The 16,299-nt window shown below is 54.3% G+C and overlaps 1 protein-coding gene across 9 annotated transcripts in view; it reads right to left on the bottom strand.

The window, feature by feature from the left end:
- The window catches only part of CTIF (cap binding complex dependent translation initiation factor), a 297,040-nt gene that overhangs the window by 123,150 nt on the left and 157,591 nt on the right, over window positions 1-16,299 (bottom strand). For all 9 annotated transcript variants that reach the window (XM_086682924.1, XM_086682923.1, XM_086682930.1 and 6 more), the window contains one exon: window positions 12,606-12,682. In XM_086682924.1, coding sequence (XP_086539050.1) covers window positions 12,606-12,682 — 77 coding nt within the window. The remainder of the gene's footprint in view (window positions 1-12,605; window positions 12,683-16,299) is intronic.

Below are 16,299 nucleotides of genomic sequence, written 5' to 3'. Positions count from 1 at the left end.
TCTTTTCCTGGAACTACCTGCTGGACTCCCTGGAGGACAGGTATGTTCCACAGCTCAGACAACAGCATCCTTTGGCTTCATACCCTCTCTAGGTAGGAAATACTCACTCATATTCCACCACACAGAGGAGCCATGGACAGGGAGGACGGAAGAAAAGAGGAGAAGATAAGGAAGGCATTGTTGAACGATTTGAAGTTGAACCAGAAAAGAGAAAACTCAAAACACCTCAACCTATTCAAAGCCATTGGTGGATTTTACTAGGTCATTTAAAGTGGGGGCTGGGGGGAGGCGATGACACAGAAAGGAACTAGAAACAGATAAAAATGCACCCCCACCCCATGGTCCTCATCCCCTGGTATTCACGCTCTCATACAGTCTTTCCCACACTGCACCAGGGTTAGTCTGTGTGGCCAACAGAATATGCCAGAAGGGATGGTAGGTCACTCTTGAGATTAGGTTGTAAAAGACATGACAGCTTCTTTCTCTCTCTCGCTCGCTCGCTCGCTCTCAGATCACTCATTCTGTCATGAGCACCCTACAGAGAGGCCCACATTGCGAGGAAATGAAGCTTCCGGCCAACAGCCAGTGAGGAACTAAGGCCTGCCAACAGCCACGTCAGTGAACTTGGACGTGGACCTTCCAATCCCGTCTGAATCAGGTTTTCAGATGATCACCATTCCCGCCAACAGCTTGACTGCAATCTCAAGAGACACTCTGAGCCAGAACCACCCAATTAAGCTGTTCCTGGATTCCTGACCCTTGGAGACTGCGTGAGACAAGAGATGCTTGTTGTTTAAGCTCTGCTTGTTGGAGTAGTTTGTTACACAGCGAGGGATAACCAATAGAAACGTCCAGGCCACACTGCATTTCCAGCAAACTACCATTGGAAATGGTAACCGGCGGAGTCCCGAAAGCAGTCACACACACACAATCATGCACACCGACGTGCGTGCGCTATAAACACAACACAGACGGCTGAAATCTTCATGTTTGCACAGCCCTTGACATTTTACCCGCTTTCGAGGCATTGTCTCATTTGAACTGCAAAACAGCCTTAGAAGGTAGATGTCCCATGTCGCACGTGAGAATCATGCCCCAGAGAGATGAAACAATGCCTCTGAGGCTCCACATCTCGCAACGAGACCCAAACCAAGCTTGGTGAACTTTGCACACTCACTCAGGGGGCCACCCACCCATGTTGGCTGCAGTGGCTCATGTTATGCGATTTTTCGTTAAATAGAGGTAGAGACAAAGGGGACGTTTGCCTAAAGGGGGATGGTTTCAGGCTTTTAGCATCTCAAAATCCTCTCTTCAGAAAATACAACCCTTCTACCCTCCCTGCCTTCCTCCCTCCCCACCCTTTACTGGTCTCTCAGTGTGCTGGAAACACTTAGCACGAAATCATTCTCTTAACTCAGAGAAAATGCAAGGCAACCGGGCCTGTTACCCGTGAAGGCCAGATCGACCCCTGATACCCCGGTTCACAAGATGGGGTGCAAAAGCAGTAAATCCGGGCTACGGGAGCTGTTTGGGAATAGTGGGAGGTGGGGTGGACGAAGGGGTAGAGACGGTTTCCCCCGACTGTGTTAGAAGAAAAGCCACAGTAAAAATATAGTAAAGCTTCAGAGGGGAAAGGGTGCCCGAGACTCCCCTGAGGGCACAGGGTCGGGAACTGGATAGCGGGGCCTTCGGAAAGGAGCTGGCTTTTGTGGGCCCTGCCTGGAGACATCCTGATGATCACCTCTCTACCCTACTCCTGACCGAGCATCTCCAGCCTTCCAGAACATCAGGGCGAAGTCAGAATCCTTTCCTCTGCCTGCTCCACCCTGATCCCCGCTCTGCCTCCCTGACCCATGGCTGCAGCTCACGGTTCAAAGGCACCAGGTTTCCCGCTCAAGGTGACAAGCCTGTGCCATCTGCTCCCTGAAGCACTGAGCCAGTCTGGAGCATGTTTACTATGGCCACTGGGCCACCAGATGGAACAAACACACACACAGCCCCGCATCGTATTTTTTTCTTCCTCAAAACACTCCTCATCTTTGTTTTGGGTCCGCATACATGTTCCGCGAAGTTCAGTGCCAGGCCCGGCAAACAGAAAGCCTAAAATAGGCTGAAAAGACAGAGTCTGAAGACAACTTGAGGGCTGCTGGATTCCCGAGGGAGGGTGTAACTGTGGATAACGCAGCCCTGGGGCGGCCACTGTTGTTCCGGGCTCATCTGTTCACCTGGAGGGGTGGCTCAGGATGCGGGGCCTCACAACTGAGCCAGCGTCCTGCACGTTCCGGGGCCTCCCGCCCGCCCCCGAATCTCTCAGCTGCCTCACCTGTTCCAGGTGAGCCAGGGGACTTGACTGAGGCGAGCAGGGCTTTCTGGGTGTGTGTGCCAGGCCTTCCTCCATGGGGAAGGCCGGGGAAGAGGTTTGGAGAGGCCTAAAAAGAGCTTGCAGGCTGGAGCGTGGGGCAGGTGGAACCTGTAGAATAGAAGGGAGCCGGCAAGGGCGGAAGTCAGGCGGGAGGGGTCCTACGCAGACCAGACGGGGAGCACAGCGGGGGCCGTGTGACAGGAGGGAGGTGGGGCGGGCGGAGGGCAGGTAGGGGGGCATGTCTCAGGGAGTGGAGGGGCAGAGGGCGGGTATGGCTGGCACGGGTAGCGGGTTCTAAAGGTCTATTGGGAAGGTTACGTGCTGTCCGGTTACTTCGCTGCTCTGAAAAGGGAAATAAAAACTAGTTCCTCCCGGGGGTTGTTGGGAAGATTCAATAATTCTGCCCCACACTGCTGAGGTGTTAATGTGCTGGGGGCTCCCCGTGAGCTGCTGGTAAGTTTGTGTCCATTTACAGCTGGACCCACACAGCGTGCCATGGCTGTGGGCCCGTCTGCTCCTGGGGCTCGGCTGTCCGTTTCTCCGTCTGTCTGTCTGTCTGTCCAGGTCTACTGGGAAAGAACCGGCCACTCCGTCCATTCTGCATTTGGAAGGGCGCTGAGATCCCTGCGGGTGCCACTTGAGAGAGGACCCCGGGCACGCGGGGGACAGGGGACACCTCGGTCTTCATTTCCCTCATGGGGACTAAGCACAGGCATCACCCCCGAGGACCCAAGGGTCTATCTTGAGTTATTTTAATTCTCTTTGCTGACGGCTTGCCTAATTGAGACCCTGCATCACTTCTGGACACCAAGGTCCCCCCAGGATACTCCAAACCATAATAGAGGCCACCTTGGCTTCCCCCCCCAACACACGCATTGGAATAAATGGCTAAACTTGAATTACCGGGAAGACTCAGAAATAACCCCTGGAGCCCAGGGTAAGTGCTGATCAGGCAGGAAGGCTCCCTGGTATTTTTAAAACCTGTGCCCCTGTCCCTGCTGGGAAGCCCTGGGGAGTGGGAGGCACCCTCGTGCTCTGGGCTCGTCCCCCTGCGACAGGGGTGGGGGGGACGGGAGGAGGTGCTCCCGGCCAGACCGCCCTCCCCTGAGAGCTGCCCACCATTCTAGAACTCACGCCACCCCTCCTCCAGTTTCTCACTGGGTGGAGCCCCCACAACCTGGGAAAGCTCCAGGCTAATGCAGGGCCTTCCTAAATATGCCCTTGCGTGAATCATCTGAGCCGGGGAAGGGATCTACAGGCGTGATGGAGTGGGTGCTGGGTTGCAGGAGGCAGAAGGTGAGGGACTCTGTCGGGTAGGTCTCGTTTGAAACCTGCCCATTTGCTCATTCCTTTGGAATATGCACTAGCTCCCCACTCAGTCCATTTGAAAACAGCAGCCCCATTCTGTCCACCTCACCCCCGCACAAGAGTTAATTGGGGGGGGGTGGCGTATAGAAGGCAGTGAAGGGCCCAAAGAGGGAGATTGAGCGTGCCAAGGAGGGGACAGACAGGAGTCTTCTGCACAGAACCGGTTGGGGACACGGGGTCTGAAGCCAGACTGCTTGGGTTTGCAGTCTGGCTCAGCTAAACCTCCCAGCTCTGCGACTTTGGGCAAGTTACTTCACTTCTCTGTGCAAGTTTGCAAGTTACTTTCCGCATCTGTAAAATGGAAATAAAAACAGTATCTCCTTTCTAAGGTTGTGGCAAGACTCTATGAGCTGATATTCTGTAAAGGGCTCAGTGTATCCCGAACATGGTGAGCATTCTGGAAGTGCTTATTAAACCGCTGAATGACTTCCAGAGGACGGAGGGTGGGCTGGGCTTGTCCGTGGGTCTGGCACAAAGGCCCTAGACCCAATGGGAGGCACAGCCTGCCTTCCGAGTAAGGTGGTCCCAGGCTGTATCTCATCTCTGGGAGTATGGGGACTCAGCCAGGCATGCAGGGTACCGGGGGTACCAACCCACACCAGATTTGGTCCTGAAAGATGTACACAGGCGGAGCAGATAGGGCCTGCCTTTCTGGAACCTTCTGGAGAGGGCACATGGGTTGGGTTGAAGATATAAGGGGCACTGGTTACGGCCTCTGGAATTTCTTGCATACCTGCCATCAATGTCATCTGATGGCACTCCTGCAGGCATCAATGTCCTTGCGACAACAAGAAGAACGAGAAGGCTTGGTGCGGGTCCGTATCTCCTTAAGATCCCCTGCCTGGTGAGGGATGAGCTAGTCTTGAAGCCAAGGGAGGCTGTGCAGGTGGACCGCCCACCATGTCCCCCGCCCCCAGGCAAGGCCCTGTGGACTCCGTGCCAGGGGCCCGGTTACTTGGGGTCCTTGGAGTTGCTGGGGAAGGACCAGGGGTCAACATCTGTGAGCCAAGTCCCAAATGCCCAACACTGCAGAAACAGAGCCCGAGACTACTGAGGAGGGGTAACTGAACCAGCTCGGGAGGCTGTCTCCTGGGGTACCCGCTCTACCCTCTGTCCCAGGCACAGACCCGGTGACGATGGCATTTCTCTCTCTCAGCTAGTTTCCTACTCAGCAACCCTCCTGCCCTCCCGGCCGGTGGGCACGGGCCCCTGCTTCCACTCCAGTTAGATCCCTCACCTCCAGGTCACTCTCCTTGGCTGTCTAGGGTCTATGGGGTCTGCACAAATCCTATTTGCTGGAAAAAGGGGAAGACAGCAAACAAGGGCAATGCTCAGCTTCCCAGAGTGGGCACAGACTAGGAGATGCCCACCGCCGGGGGGCCCGGCACCCGGGAGCTCTGCCAAAATGCACAAAAGGGCCCTCCCACGGATGCGGGTGCCTGGCCCAGGGGACATGCTGGTCCTTCCCTGGGAGAGGGGCCCCAGGGCCTTGTTTTCTTTCCCACGAAGTACGATGCATAGAGCAGATCCTGAGCGGGCGGCATGTGCCGGGAAAGAGGGGCGAGCAAGGGCATCCTGGGAAGGAGCATCGCTCTTAGGTGAGTCGCGGGCCAGCCTTCCCGGGGCCCCCTCACAGCCTGTTCTTCCCAGGAACGCCGAGCGAGGTGGCTGCTGTGTCCAACGGATGACCTGGCCATTGTGGTTTGTACAAAGGCCGGGGTCTTCTCTAGGCCTATCAGGGCTCTCACGTCAGTTGGACACAGGCATGGACATCTGGCTTCAAGAAATGAGCTGTTCTTTCCAAGAGCGCCTGCTTGGGGGTGGGCGTGGGGGAGGAGGAGACAGAGCCTAAAAATAATTCCTATCTGACTCATTTCGCTTAGAATCTGACAGGGCTGCCTGCCAGGTGGGGGTTTGCCTGTCCCATTTTCTTATCTATCTTTAGCAGAGACTTAATGAGGGCAATTTCCTTGCTGGGATATAAAGACAAACCTCGGGTGATGGCAGTGTGATCTGTCTCACCGTCCCCTGGGCTCCTGATGACAGGATGATGCTGATGGTCACCGCAGGGCTGAGCAGTCTGGGGGGCTTCAGGGATGGTGTCATCCCCGGATGGGGCGAAGGAAACAGAGATCCCCTCAGTGAAACCCAAGCCAGGTGACGACCAGGGGAGGAAGGGTCTCCTGATCCTCCCTTCTCTTGCCCCCAGCTCTCCCACCACCAGACAAACAAGATAAATTACTCAGGTCTGAAATCCCATCACTCACAACCTATTCCTTTACCTTGGGCACCTCTCTACCCTGCTTTAAAGAGCGAGCATCGCTGATTCTCATTATCCACTGTAGTTAAGTTCTACAAAGTCCCACAAACACTGAATTAGGGAATACCGGACAGTTATTCCCAAGGGAAACACAGGGTTAGGTTCCTACAAGCCTCTGGCCACAACATTTTCTCCAATCAGTCAATACATACACCTTATATTATCCGTTTCTGCCTAAAGACACCTTACTTAATATGCATTGTTGGTTCATTAATGGTGAACTCATGGCAACAGCACTCTATCAATCATGAAAATGTACCGTAGGTATCCTGACTATATATAACTCGTGCCTGAATGACACTTCTCTAACACTCGGATTTTTCTCCATGAGGCACATCACAGCCTTCTTGCCCTTAGGAACCCTAGATAGCATGTCAGTATCTAGGCATTTTAAACAGCAAAAGCACACAAATGTGAAAATCGTGGCACGAAAGAGATCGTGAAAAGCATCTCCTTGTCTGACACCAGCTGGGAATGTGCATGTTCGGCCACTCAAATTTCTCCCCGCCCCGGGCATGCCCATGAATGACCTTGAAAGGACCACTGAACATTGATTTTGAGGTTACAAATACATTTTAGCAAGTAGGCAAATTGGCAAATATGGAATCCACAAGTAATGAGGACTGATGGTACTTCCAAACGGGCTAACTTAACAACTCGCGAGCTGATGGACAGATCCAGGGATCTGAACTACTTAATTCCTGATCTGTTCCTGGCCGGAAGGAAAGGGGGTTAAAGAGGCCCAGGGAACCCCCAGGGTCCTTGCCTGTGAGCCTAGAAGTGAGAAGGAGGGATCAGTGATTCCAGAATGGAATGAGAGGCTGCCCGTAGCCAGTGATGACCATCAAAGCATGGGGTAGTCATCAGAATGTGTCGCAGAGGGGGCCTAAGGGGGATTAGTGAGCGTTCTAAAATTATAATTTCATATTCTGAGTGAGAGGGAGGAGGGAAGCATGGGGTTGCTGACAGGGTTAATGATGTAAAATTAAGGGCGTAGCTGAAAGAAAGGTTTGCTTTCTGTCGGAGGATAAGTGCTGGGCCAGGAGAGGCAGACCCTGCTGGAGTGTCCATACGATGTCCAGGGCCTATAGGCGGCGGGGCGGGGGGGGGCAGTGGCAGGTGCTCTGAATTCTTATCTTCTTGCCCAAGGGATGGAGTGGTATTACTCAGGAAAAGAGAATGCTTTACTGAGGTCCTAAGGGGTCCCGGCACACGTCTGAGGAATCTTGGAGGACAGACAAAGTGCTGTAGCTGTGTGCTTACAGTTCCAATTTTCAAAAAGCAGAAAATGCATAGATATCATGTCTCTCCAAGAGATTCCCAAACAGATGTTTTGGAAGACATGATGTCGCCAATAGCTAGCACAGATTCACACGAACCAGAGCAAATTTACTTCCTTTTTTCAAAGGGTTACTCGCCTGATACATTTGGGGAACCCTGAACACATCAAGATTCAAGATTCAAGGAGTATTTCCAGAGGCTTGCCACATCACTCTTTCCTCGGATGGGTATTGAGGAGGGCACCTGTTGGGATGAGCACTGGGTGTTGTATGGAAACCAGTTTGACAATAAATTTCATACTAGGAAAAAAAAAAAAAAGAATCTCATAGATTCTAAGTTCCTCTAAACAATTTTTTAATTGATATGCCAATTCTATAACAAAAATCTATCCTTTCAAATTACATAGGTCAGGATTTTAGTATATTTAGAAAGTTATATATCCATTGCCAGTAATTCCAGAGGTCCTGTGCATTTTTATCAGTGACCTAGATGATGTCACAGAGAGCTTGCAAAATCAAATCTGACGGCTGACACTAACTCTGTCCCTAGGGAAAGAGCCTGGCACCCAGGGAGGGTTGGGGCACATGTTGGCAGAGAAAGGGAAGAAGGAATAAGAGTCTTAACTGGTTCTACAATTAGAGGACGCCAGGCCACAGCCATGGGCATTCAGGCTCCAATCACCCTGCGGTGTCCAGGATGCGGCCCCCACTGCACCACCTGGGGACCCAGGGAGGGGGTGGCATATGCGGAAGTGTGGGGACGGCTCGCTCTTCTGCCCCTCGCCCAGCAGGGCCATCCGACACTGGCTGGATGACCACGGCATTCTTTTCTTTTTCCTTACAAATCTGCTTTGCATATGGAGTCAATTAACCATTCTCAGACCTCACTTAACGAAACAGATTAAGTTGGAGAACGGCTCTCTTGTCTCCCCGGCTGCAAGGGCAGCGTGCGACGGAAAGACAGTGCCTGCATTCGCTGTCCTGCCCTGTTAGGAGGTCCGGTTCTGGAGCGTGCTGTGTCTACACAGACTTGTAGCACCCCGGGCCAGGGCCCATCAGGAACCAGGAGCTCCGGCCTTTCCCTTCGATTTAGTTCCGTTGGGGGTGGTGACTGCCATAAGCACCACCCTCTTGCCTCTGTCTCTAGGGAGCTTTGTGGCTCGGCTTCTGGCTCCCGCACCTATTCCGCCGTGCCTTTCCCGTTCCTTCCCTCCCGATATCCTCCGGTCTCCCTTCCAAATCCCCCTTGTGTCTCACAGGCTACTTCAACGCCCACCTCCTCCAGGAAGCACTCCTCAGTCACCTCCTGCTGGCTCCTTTCTTTGGACGCTCGGATTCTACATGCAGTCTGGTGGCTTCAACAGCCAAAGAGGGTTGCGCAAGCCCCTGGAGAGCAGGGGCCAAGCCTGACACTTCTCTGGTGTTCTCTGGAGCACGGGATGTGGCACAGAGCGCCCCTCCATCAATCCCAGTAGGAGAGGCAGGTACTGCTTCACTGGGGCATTCAGGGTGATGTGCCACCCAGGCCCCCCTTCAGGAACGGGGCACTCAACCCCCTCGGCTGCTGGACGTGCCGGAGCAGACACCGCCCCCTGCCCCGAGCTGTCAGCCCCTATCGAGACTGCCGTGGGTGATAAGAGCAGCCAGCCTAAAGTTGTGGCAATTCTATCCAACGACCAGCGGACAGGGGTATACAGACCTGATCCTTCACTCCGTCTTGGGACAGCTCTGAATCACCTCAACTTCAGCGCCCCCCCATAGGGCCAGAACTCCCCACCCAGACTCAGCGTTTCCCTCCGCCCAATCTTGCTCCCTTCCCTTCCTGTCTACCACCATTGATCCAAAGGACCCTCCTCCGTTTCCTGGGCAGACCCTGACAGTTGTTCATTGCCCCAGTCTGTTCATCTCTGTAAACGCAGCAGGGTGGAGGAGGTGCGGAGAAAATCCTGCGCCCCCGGCAGGTGAGACCTCACTCAAGGTCAGCAGCGTGGGCAAGACTCAGCCCTCTGGGAGCCCGCTCCTCTGCCTGCACCCGTGGCCAGGGGTGGGTCGCCTGGGAGGCAGGGAGGGGAAGCTGGCAGGCCCTCCTCCAGGCAGCAGGTGGCCAACGTGGGTGGGGACAGGGCACCTGAGGCATGTTGCTCTTTGAGGAACGCTTGAAGTGCTCATTTAGTCCGTTCATAGCATGAAATGCATAATTTTTTCTGAAATCAGCAAACATCTTTGAGTAGCGTCCCCAAAGAAGCAAGTGGTTACTAGTTGTTTTAAGTTTGGGGAACATTTTTAAGGGGAAAAAAAAAAAAAAAACATGAGCCGTTCTGGAGCTTTCTGCAAAATGAGGACAAGACATTCGCAACTCAACTGTAATCACAGAGCGCCTCGCAGCAGCCCATGGAGTGTGGGAGCAGAGTCCACAGACAGCTGCGCTGAAGGGACCCTCCCTCCGTGTCTGCCGGGGGAAGCGGATGCAGGAGAAGGAAACTGGTCCTGGAGAGCATGCAGGGCAAAGCTCCCCGGGCTCACGAGGGAGATCACGGGTGACGGCCCACCCTCGCTGCCGCCAGCTCCCCACCTTTCCTTACAGTGGTTCCCACGTACCTCGGACCCAAGAGGGGGCTGGTGCTAAGACTTTCCAGGGGCCTTGCAAGGATTAGATCGTTCAAGCCTCCCGCTTAGTAGACCCATTTTACAGAAGACGAAGTAGGGGCACGAAACAACTGCCCAGGTCACAGAAGGAGGGAACGGAGGAGGCGGAATGCCCATCCGGTGTCGAATTCCGGGGCGCGCGCCTCAGACTCCCACAACTGGAAGTGACCAGCAGCAGGGGCACAGGCCACATCGTGTCCCGCGGGAGCTGGGGTAGAACGCAGACGTCCCGCTCTAATCTGCAGGGCGCCACACAATCCACCTGGCGCTCCCTGCCATCCTGACCCGCAGATGGGCCCTCTGAGGGTCAAGACGTTTACTCCTGGAGTCCGTGTGTGGTCTAGCTGAACACCCTCTTCCATTCCGGCTAGCTCCCTCTGGTTTCGGTCCCTGTGAACGTGAGGCAGCTGCTCCGGGCCCTCCGTGTAAATCTCTCATGACTTTATTGGCATGCATGCTCTTCCCCTGCTTCGTCCCGTCAGCCTCTCCTCCCAGGACATACTTTCCATCCCTTTAATCATCTTTATTGCCTCGCTTTGGACCCTGTCCCGGGTCCACATCCTTTGCGAGGTGTGCTGACCTAACCCAGACGTTTGTTAACACGAGTGGGGCTCAGCGGAAGGTCGGCTTCCCAGCGTGTGTGTGCCACTCTCCTCTTCCTACGTTCCCGGATCACGCTGCTCTCCGGAGGCCTGCCACTGTCGAGGGCGGGGGGGGGGGGGGGGTCGCTGCGGAGCGAGGCGACTGGGGCCACGAGCGGAGGTGGGGCCGACATGGGTGCTGAGCATCAGCCCGCCGCTGCCTGGGCCCGAAGGAGCGGAGCCGGGCAGGGGGTGACCCTTCATTCAGAAGCTTGGGGATTCCACACACCTCCGCACACATACTGGGGACCGGGCGGCAGGGGAAGAGGGCCACCAAGTCTCTGTTCTCCCTGATCCCTTCCCGGCCCCAGAGAACCCCAATCCCCTTTTAGGGGGTGCTCCCAACTTCTTCCCTCCGCCAGGAAGCCAGAAACCAGGAATTAGCCTCTGTGAAGCAGCTACGGCAAAAAGGCAGCACCCACAGTGAAATAAGCCTGCGCTGGTCTGGTCAAGCCTGGACTAGGGCTTGGTCCCACTCTCCTGGCTCAGTTTCCCCTTTTCCTGCAGCCACGTGACGTGCCTGGTGGTTCTGATGTCGAAGCCAAGACGGCCTTCCTCCTAGTCAGTTGTATGCTTACTGTCCTCTGCGAAGGTCTCACACCCACCAAATGCACCAGCTGATGATGAGCTCTGGGTGCCCGGTGCCCCATTCGCCCGGAGCTGTGGCCACCACCCAGCACTCCTCGGTCAGGGCCCACGTGTGGAGGGAGGCACCGGGGACCCTGGTCAGCCACAGCCTTAGTTTCAAGGGATAACAGGAAAACAGGCCCCTCTAGTTTCTTAGCAAGAGATGAGGGCTGGACTATTCCTTGGCTCTCAGACGACATTCGGTGTTCATCAAAGGTAAAACCACAGGCCATCACTTTTATCCACGAAGAAACTCCCCATAGAGGAACACACCTCATTTTAGTTCCTTAGGCAGAGGCCTTTTTGCTCTCTCCTTCTCTCCTTCCTCCTTCCCATCCTTCTTCTCTTTTACTCCCTCCCTTCCTTTATTTTTTACATTTCCAGCCAGAAGGAATATATGCATATTCAAACAAAAAAATTTACTCTAATGTGGCTTTATTACAAATGTCCACAGACCCCAAACATTGCTCGGTACCTGGAGTTTTCCATTTGAAATATACCATGAAGACCTTTCCATGTGAGAGAGGCTGCAAGGAAACTAAGGCATATGCCTTCCTGGGACGCCTAGCCTCAGTTGCTTATGTATCCAGGGCTGCCTCGTGGCACTTTTTCTTTTCTAAGTTTATTTAGAGAGAGAGTAAGAGAGAAAGCAACTGGGAAAGGGGCAGAAGGGGGTGGGGGGGAGCAGAGAGAGAGAGAGAGAGAGAGAAAGAGAATCCCAAGCAGGCTCCAGACTGTCAGCACAAAGCCTGATGTGGGGCTCGAACCCACAAACCGTGAGATCATGACCTGAGCCAAAATCAAAGAGTCAGACGCTCAACCGACTGAACCACCCAGGCGCCCCTCGTGGCAGGTTTTCTGGCCCCTAGCTGTCACCCAGCACTCTGAACTGCAGGGAGACCCTGGTTTTTGCCTTAGTGTGAGTGAGCGTGTCCGGGTGCTAGAGAGCAGGTGCATGTGCAGTTTCTGATCTGCATATCGTTTGTCACAGCAGAGCCCAGCACCACGCGGGACGGAAACCCTTGGAATTGTGAGCTCCTGGAGGCCATGTCTCAGAACATATGTCAGCTGGGACCCAGTCCCTTGAGGACTGCTATCGTTATGGTAAGGTTAGGGGAAAGAGCATTTCTCCTCCCGAGGGGGCATAACCTGCACTGCCCTGGACTCCTGAAGGGACCCACCCCCTGGGCCGGCCCAGAGAAGTGTACCCCCTGCTTCCCGACTGGTACCCAACCCACCTGCTTCACCTCACAGGTATCAGCTGGCCACTGGGGAAAGCGAAACCCAGGCCAGAACCGACGGAGCTACAGACGGCTGGCCAAGGACAGAAAACCCAGAGTTCTTGACGGAGACTCTCCTACCTTCGGTCATTTCTCCTCCTCCGGAACAACTTCTTCGTGTGGGCGATCTCTACTTCGTGGGGCATCGGGTGGTAGCCCTGCGTCATGTGGGAGGAAGGGGGATCGTTAGTAACTTGGGAAAGACGGCAAAGACCTTCTCGCATGTAACTGTTGATAACGACATCTGTGACGAAGGAAATCGGGAGTGCACGACTAGACTCCGAACACCAAATCCACGCTGAAAAATGGAAAATGGTAGAATGAATCCATTTCCCACCAGGCAATGATGCTGTAATTACAGAACCGAAGATTAGAAGGACACAAAGGAGACCTTAGAATCTGTCATACCCAGTCATTCAAATTCCAGACGAGGACACTGAGATCCAGAGGGGTGAGTGAACCAGTTCAAGGTCTTGTAGAGCATTAGCAACAAAGCGGGGACCAGATCCCGGATTCACGGCTGCATGATGGAGTTATTTTTTGAACACTCGTGACTTCTCTCAGCTTCCCGACACAGTGGGAATGTTAGTAACTTCTCCGGGCCATTGAGAGGACAAGGAGACACAGCCCCTTGCAAACCCTGGGCCTCACAAAGAGGGAGTGGGTTAGGACCCGGGTTGTCTCACACCAGCCCAGGACAGCCCGGGCAATTCTGACCCAAGACCCTCATTCCTCACACTCCTGGGGAGTACTCAGGATGAAATAGTTAAATGCTGTTTTAGACTCTGAACTGGGAAAAATCCTAAGGATGGTCTCTTGTATAGTGTCGTCAGGACAACAGCTATGCATCTACGTCAAGGTTGGAGAAAGACCCTCGACTTATAACATGGGGCTGATCTTGCACATGCCGAGCCCCAGGCAGAATTCTCTGCGGAAGCTGGGCTGAAGGCCAGCCCTAGGCACACACAGGATGAGAGGGAGTGACAGGTCTCGGTGTGTTTAAGAGTGATCAGCCAGGGGTGCCTGGGTGGCTCAGTTGGTTGGTCGTCTGACTTCGACTCGGGTCATGATTTCACAGTTCGTGGGTTCGAGCCTCACGTCGGGCTCTGTGCTGACAGCTCGGAGCCTGGAGCCTGCTTTGGATTCTGTGTCTCCCTCTCTCTCTGCCCCTCCCCTGCTCATGCTCTGTCTCTGTCTCAAAAACAAATAAAAACTTAAAAAAAAAATGTTTTAAAAAGAGTGGTCAGCCAGAGTCCATATAGCCCCCCTCCCCCCCCCCCCTTTATAGACAGGGAGACTGAGGCCCAGAGCCTCTATGGTAGCAGCCCTCTGGTTTCAGGCTCCATAGTGGATGGCCTCACTGGGAGGCCTTCTCAGGGCTTAGTCCCCAACCAGTGCGGGGTGGATGTTGGCAGTTCTGGCCAGTCTCAAGGAGCTTCCCGGGGCCCGGCAGTGGGAAGACAAGAGGGAACAGGCTCGGGAGGACACAGGGACTCTGGCATCACGGATGCCTGGCCTAGCCTCCTATGGAGTCCCGGGAGGGAAGGACACATTTCAACATTTATTGTAATAACAGTCCCTCCCTCCTACCCTGTCTCTTGCCTCCGACAATCCGGCCAAAGAGCATGAATGAATTCCGGGCTCCAGGCGGCCACAATGGGCCTGTGCAGCCTTAGGATGTGCTTTGTTTAATGGTTTTTCTCAAAGGATATTATTTGCTTTTCTTTAATACAAAACACAAACAAGGAAAAACACCAAGTCTTCCCCTCTCATTTCCCCTCTCCCATCCTGACCCAGCTCCGGGCTGGCCCCTTCCCTCCCTCCTGGCCTGGGGTCACTGTAGGAACACACTGGGTGTGCCCCATGTAGACAATGGAAGGAAGCCGAGGCTCCCTCTCAAGCTGGCAGCCTGGATCGGGATCTCAGCTCTGAGGCCGGGCAGACGGAGCTGTCCGCGACCCTGGGCCTTCCATGAGCCCAGAAGGTGCGGCCTCCCCTGTCTGGGCTTCAGAGTCCTGGGCTCTGGCCTGCATCCCGCCCTTCTCCTCCACACACAGTGGGGAGCTGCCTTCGGGACTCACCCTCCGCTGGAGTCCTAGCTCTCTACCAAACTCAGAATGGCCCAGAGGACCTGCAGGGCCCCTCGAGGCTTCTAATGAAGCCCCTGCTGTGACCTCTGTGTCCATCCACCTGTCTCCTCCGAAGTATGTGAATGCGTAGAAAATAGAAGAGTAAAAACATGGGGTTTGGAGCTGCACCGTGAACGTTCAGCTCCTGGCGCTCCCTTTGGATGATTCTGTGACTTTGACAGATAACCTCACCTCCACCTGCCTCACTTGCCACATCCGTAAAATGGAGATAATAATAGCATCGGCCTCCTAGGGTCCCTGCAGGAGTTAAATGGGTTGATAAGCAAGTAAAGAAGGCAGACTAGTGCCTGCTATGCAGTATGCCTCAGTGTCTCCAGTGGTGCCACTGTCACCATCACTTTCATCACCTTCCCATCCTCCGGACACTCTGCTCAGGGCTGAGGGGCCAAAGCAAGCGAGGGTGTTCTGGTCCCTCTCCTCATGGAGCCCCCAGCCCTGGCAGCGAGTCTGGCTGAGGTGGTCTGCAGGAGAGGAGGGTGTGGGAGGCTCAGGTTAGGGAGGTGACCCAGGTGTGGAGCTGGAGAAGGACGGAGAAGAATGGAGAAGGATGGAGAGCTCTCTTTGGCCTGAGGCTGGCAGGCACCAGCAGGAGGCCAGAAATCGGAGAAAAACACGTGATAGAACCAAGTCTTGCACTTCTGAAATCTTCCCTCTCCAGGAACAATCCAGGCTGGGGCTAGGGAGGACTGGTCCCACCCGCAAGACCACCTGGAGCCCCTGGCTATGGGCATGTTGGTGAATCAATGAATGAGAGCCACCTTCCCTGGGGCACTTACATAGGACTTTGAGGAGCTCCTGCATAAAGCAGGACATACTGTATTTATACAAGCTTCACTGGAGGACTCTCTTCAATCAGCCACTTTGTTTCTCAGGCTGGTGGTTGGCACCGAGTGACCCACACAACTCAAGATGCTGCCCACACTCCCTCCAAGACAAGGGTGACTGGGGTCAATCGGGGAAAATAGGTGGCCGGCGGAAGGAGAGAGAATCTGTGCTCAGACCCACATCTGCCATCAGGCCAGTGTTGATCCGGGTTAGCCCAGCTTCTCTACTCACCGGCAAGAGGTAAGGCTGGCACGCGAATGTTCATGGCAGCCTTACTCATCAGAGTCACAACTGGAAACAACCCAAATGTCCACTAACCGAGGACTGGATAAGTAAAACGTGGTATGTCCATACAATGGAATATTATACGGCCACAAAAAGGAAGGAAGTTCTGATACATGTGACAATGTGGATGAACCTTAAAAATATCATGCTGGGAGCACCTGGGTGGCTGGTTGGTTGAGGGCCCAACTCTTGATTTTGACTCCGGTCCTGATTCCAGGGTTGTGAGGTCAAGCTGTGCCTCCGGCTCCATGCTGGGCGTAGAGCCTGCTTAACATTCATACACGTTCTCTCTGCCCCTCCCCGGCTCTCTCTCACTCTCAAAAAACAAAAAAACAACTCCCACCCCCTCCCCCCCCAAAGAAACAACAACAACCCATCATGCTCAGGGAAAGAACCTAGTCACCGAAACCCAGTATTGTATAATTCCATTGTCATGAAATGTCCAGAATAGGCAAATGTGCAGACAGGAAGTAGATGAGTGGTGGCCAGGGGCTGGGGAGAGGAAGGATAAGGAG

This window comes from Puma concolor, chromosome D3 (assembly GCF_028749965.1).
Source record: "Puma concolor isolate L17-30 chromosome D3, mPumCon1.1.hap2, whole genome shotgun sequence".
NCBI lineage: Eukaryota > Metazoa > Chordata > Mammalia > Carnivora > Felidae > Puma > Puma concolor.
This window is presented reverse-complemented; position numbering and strand designations above follow the sequence as displayed.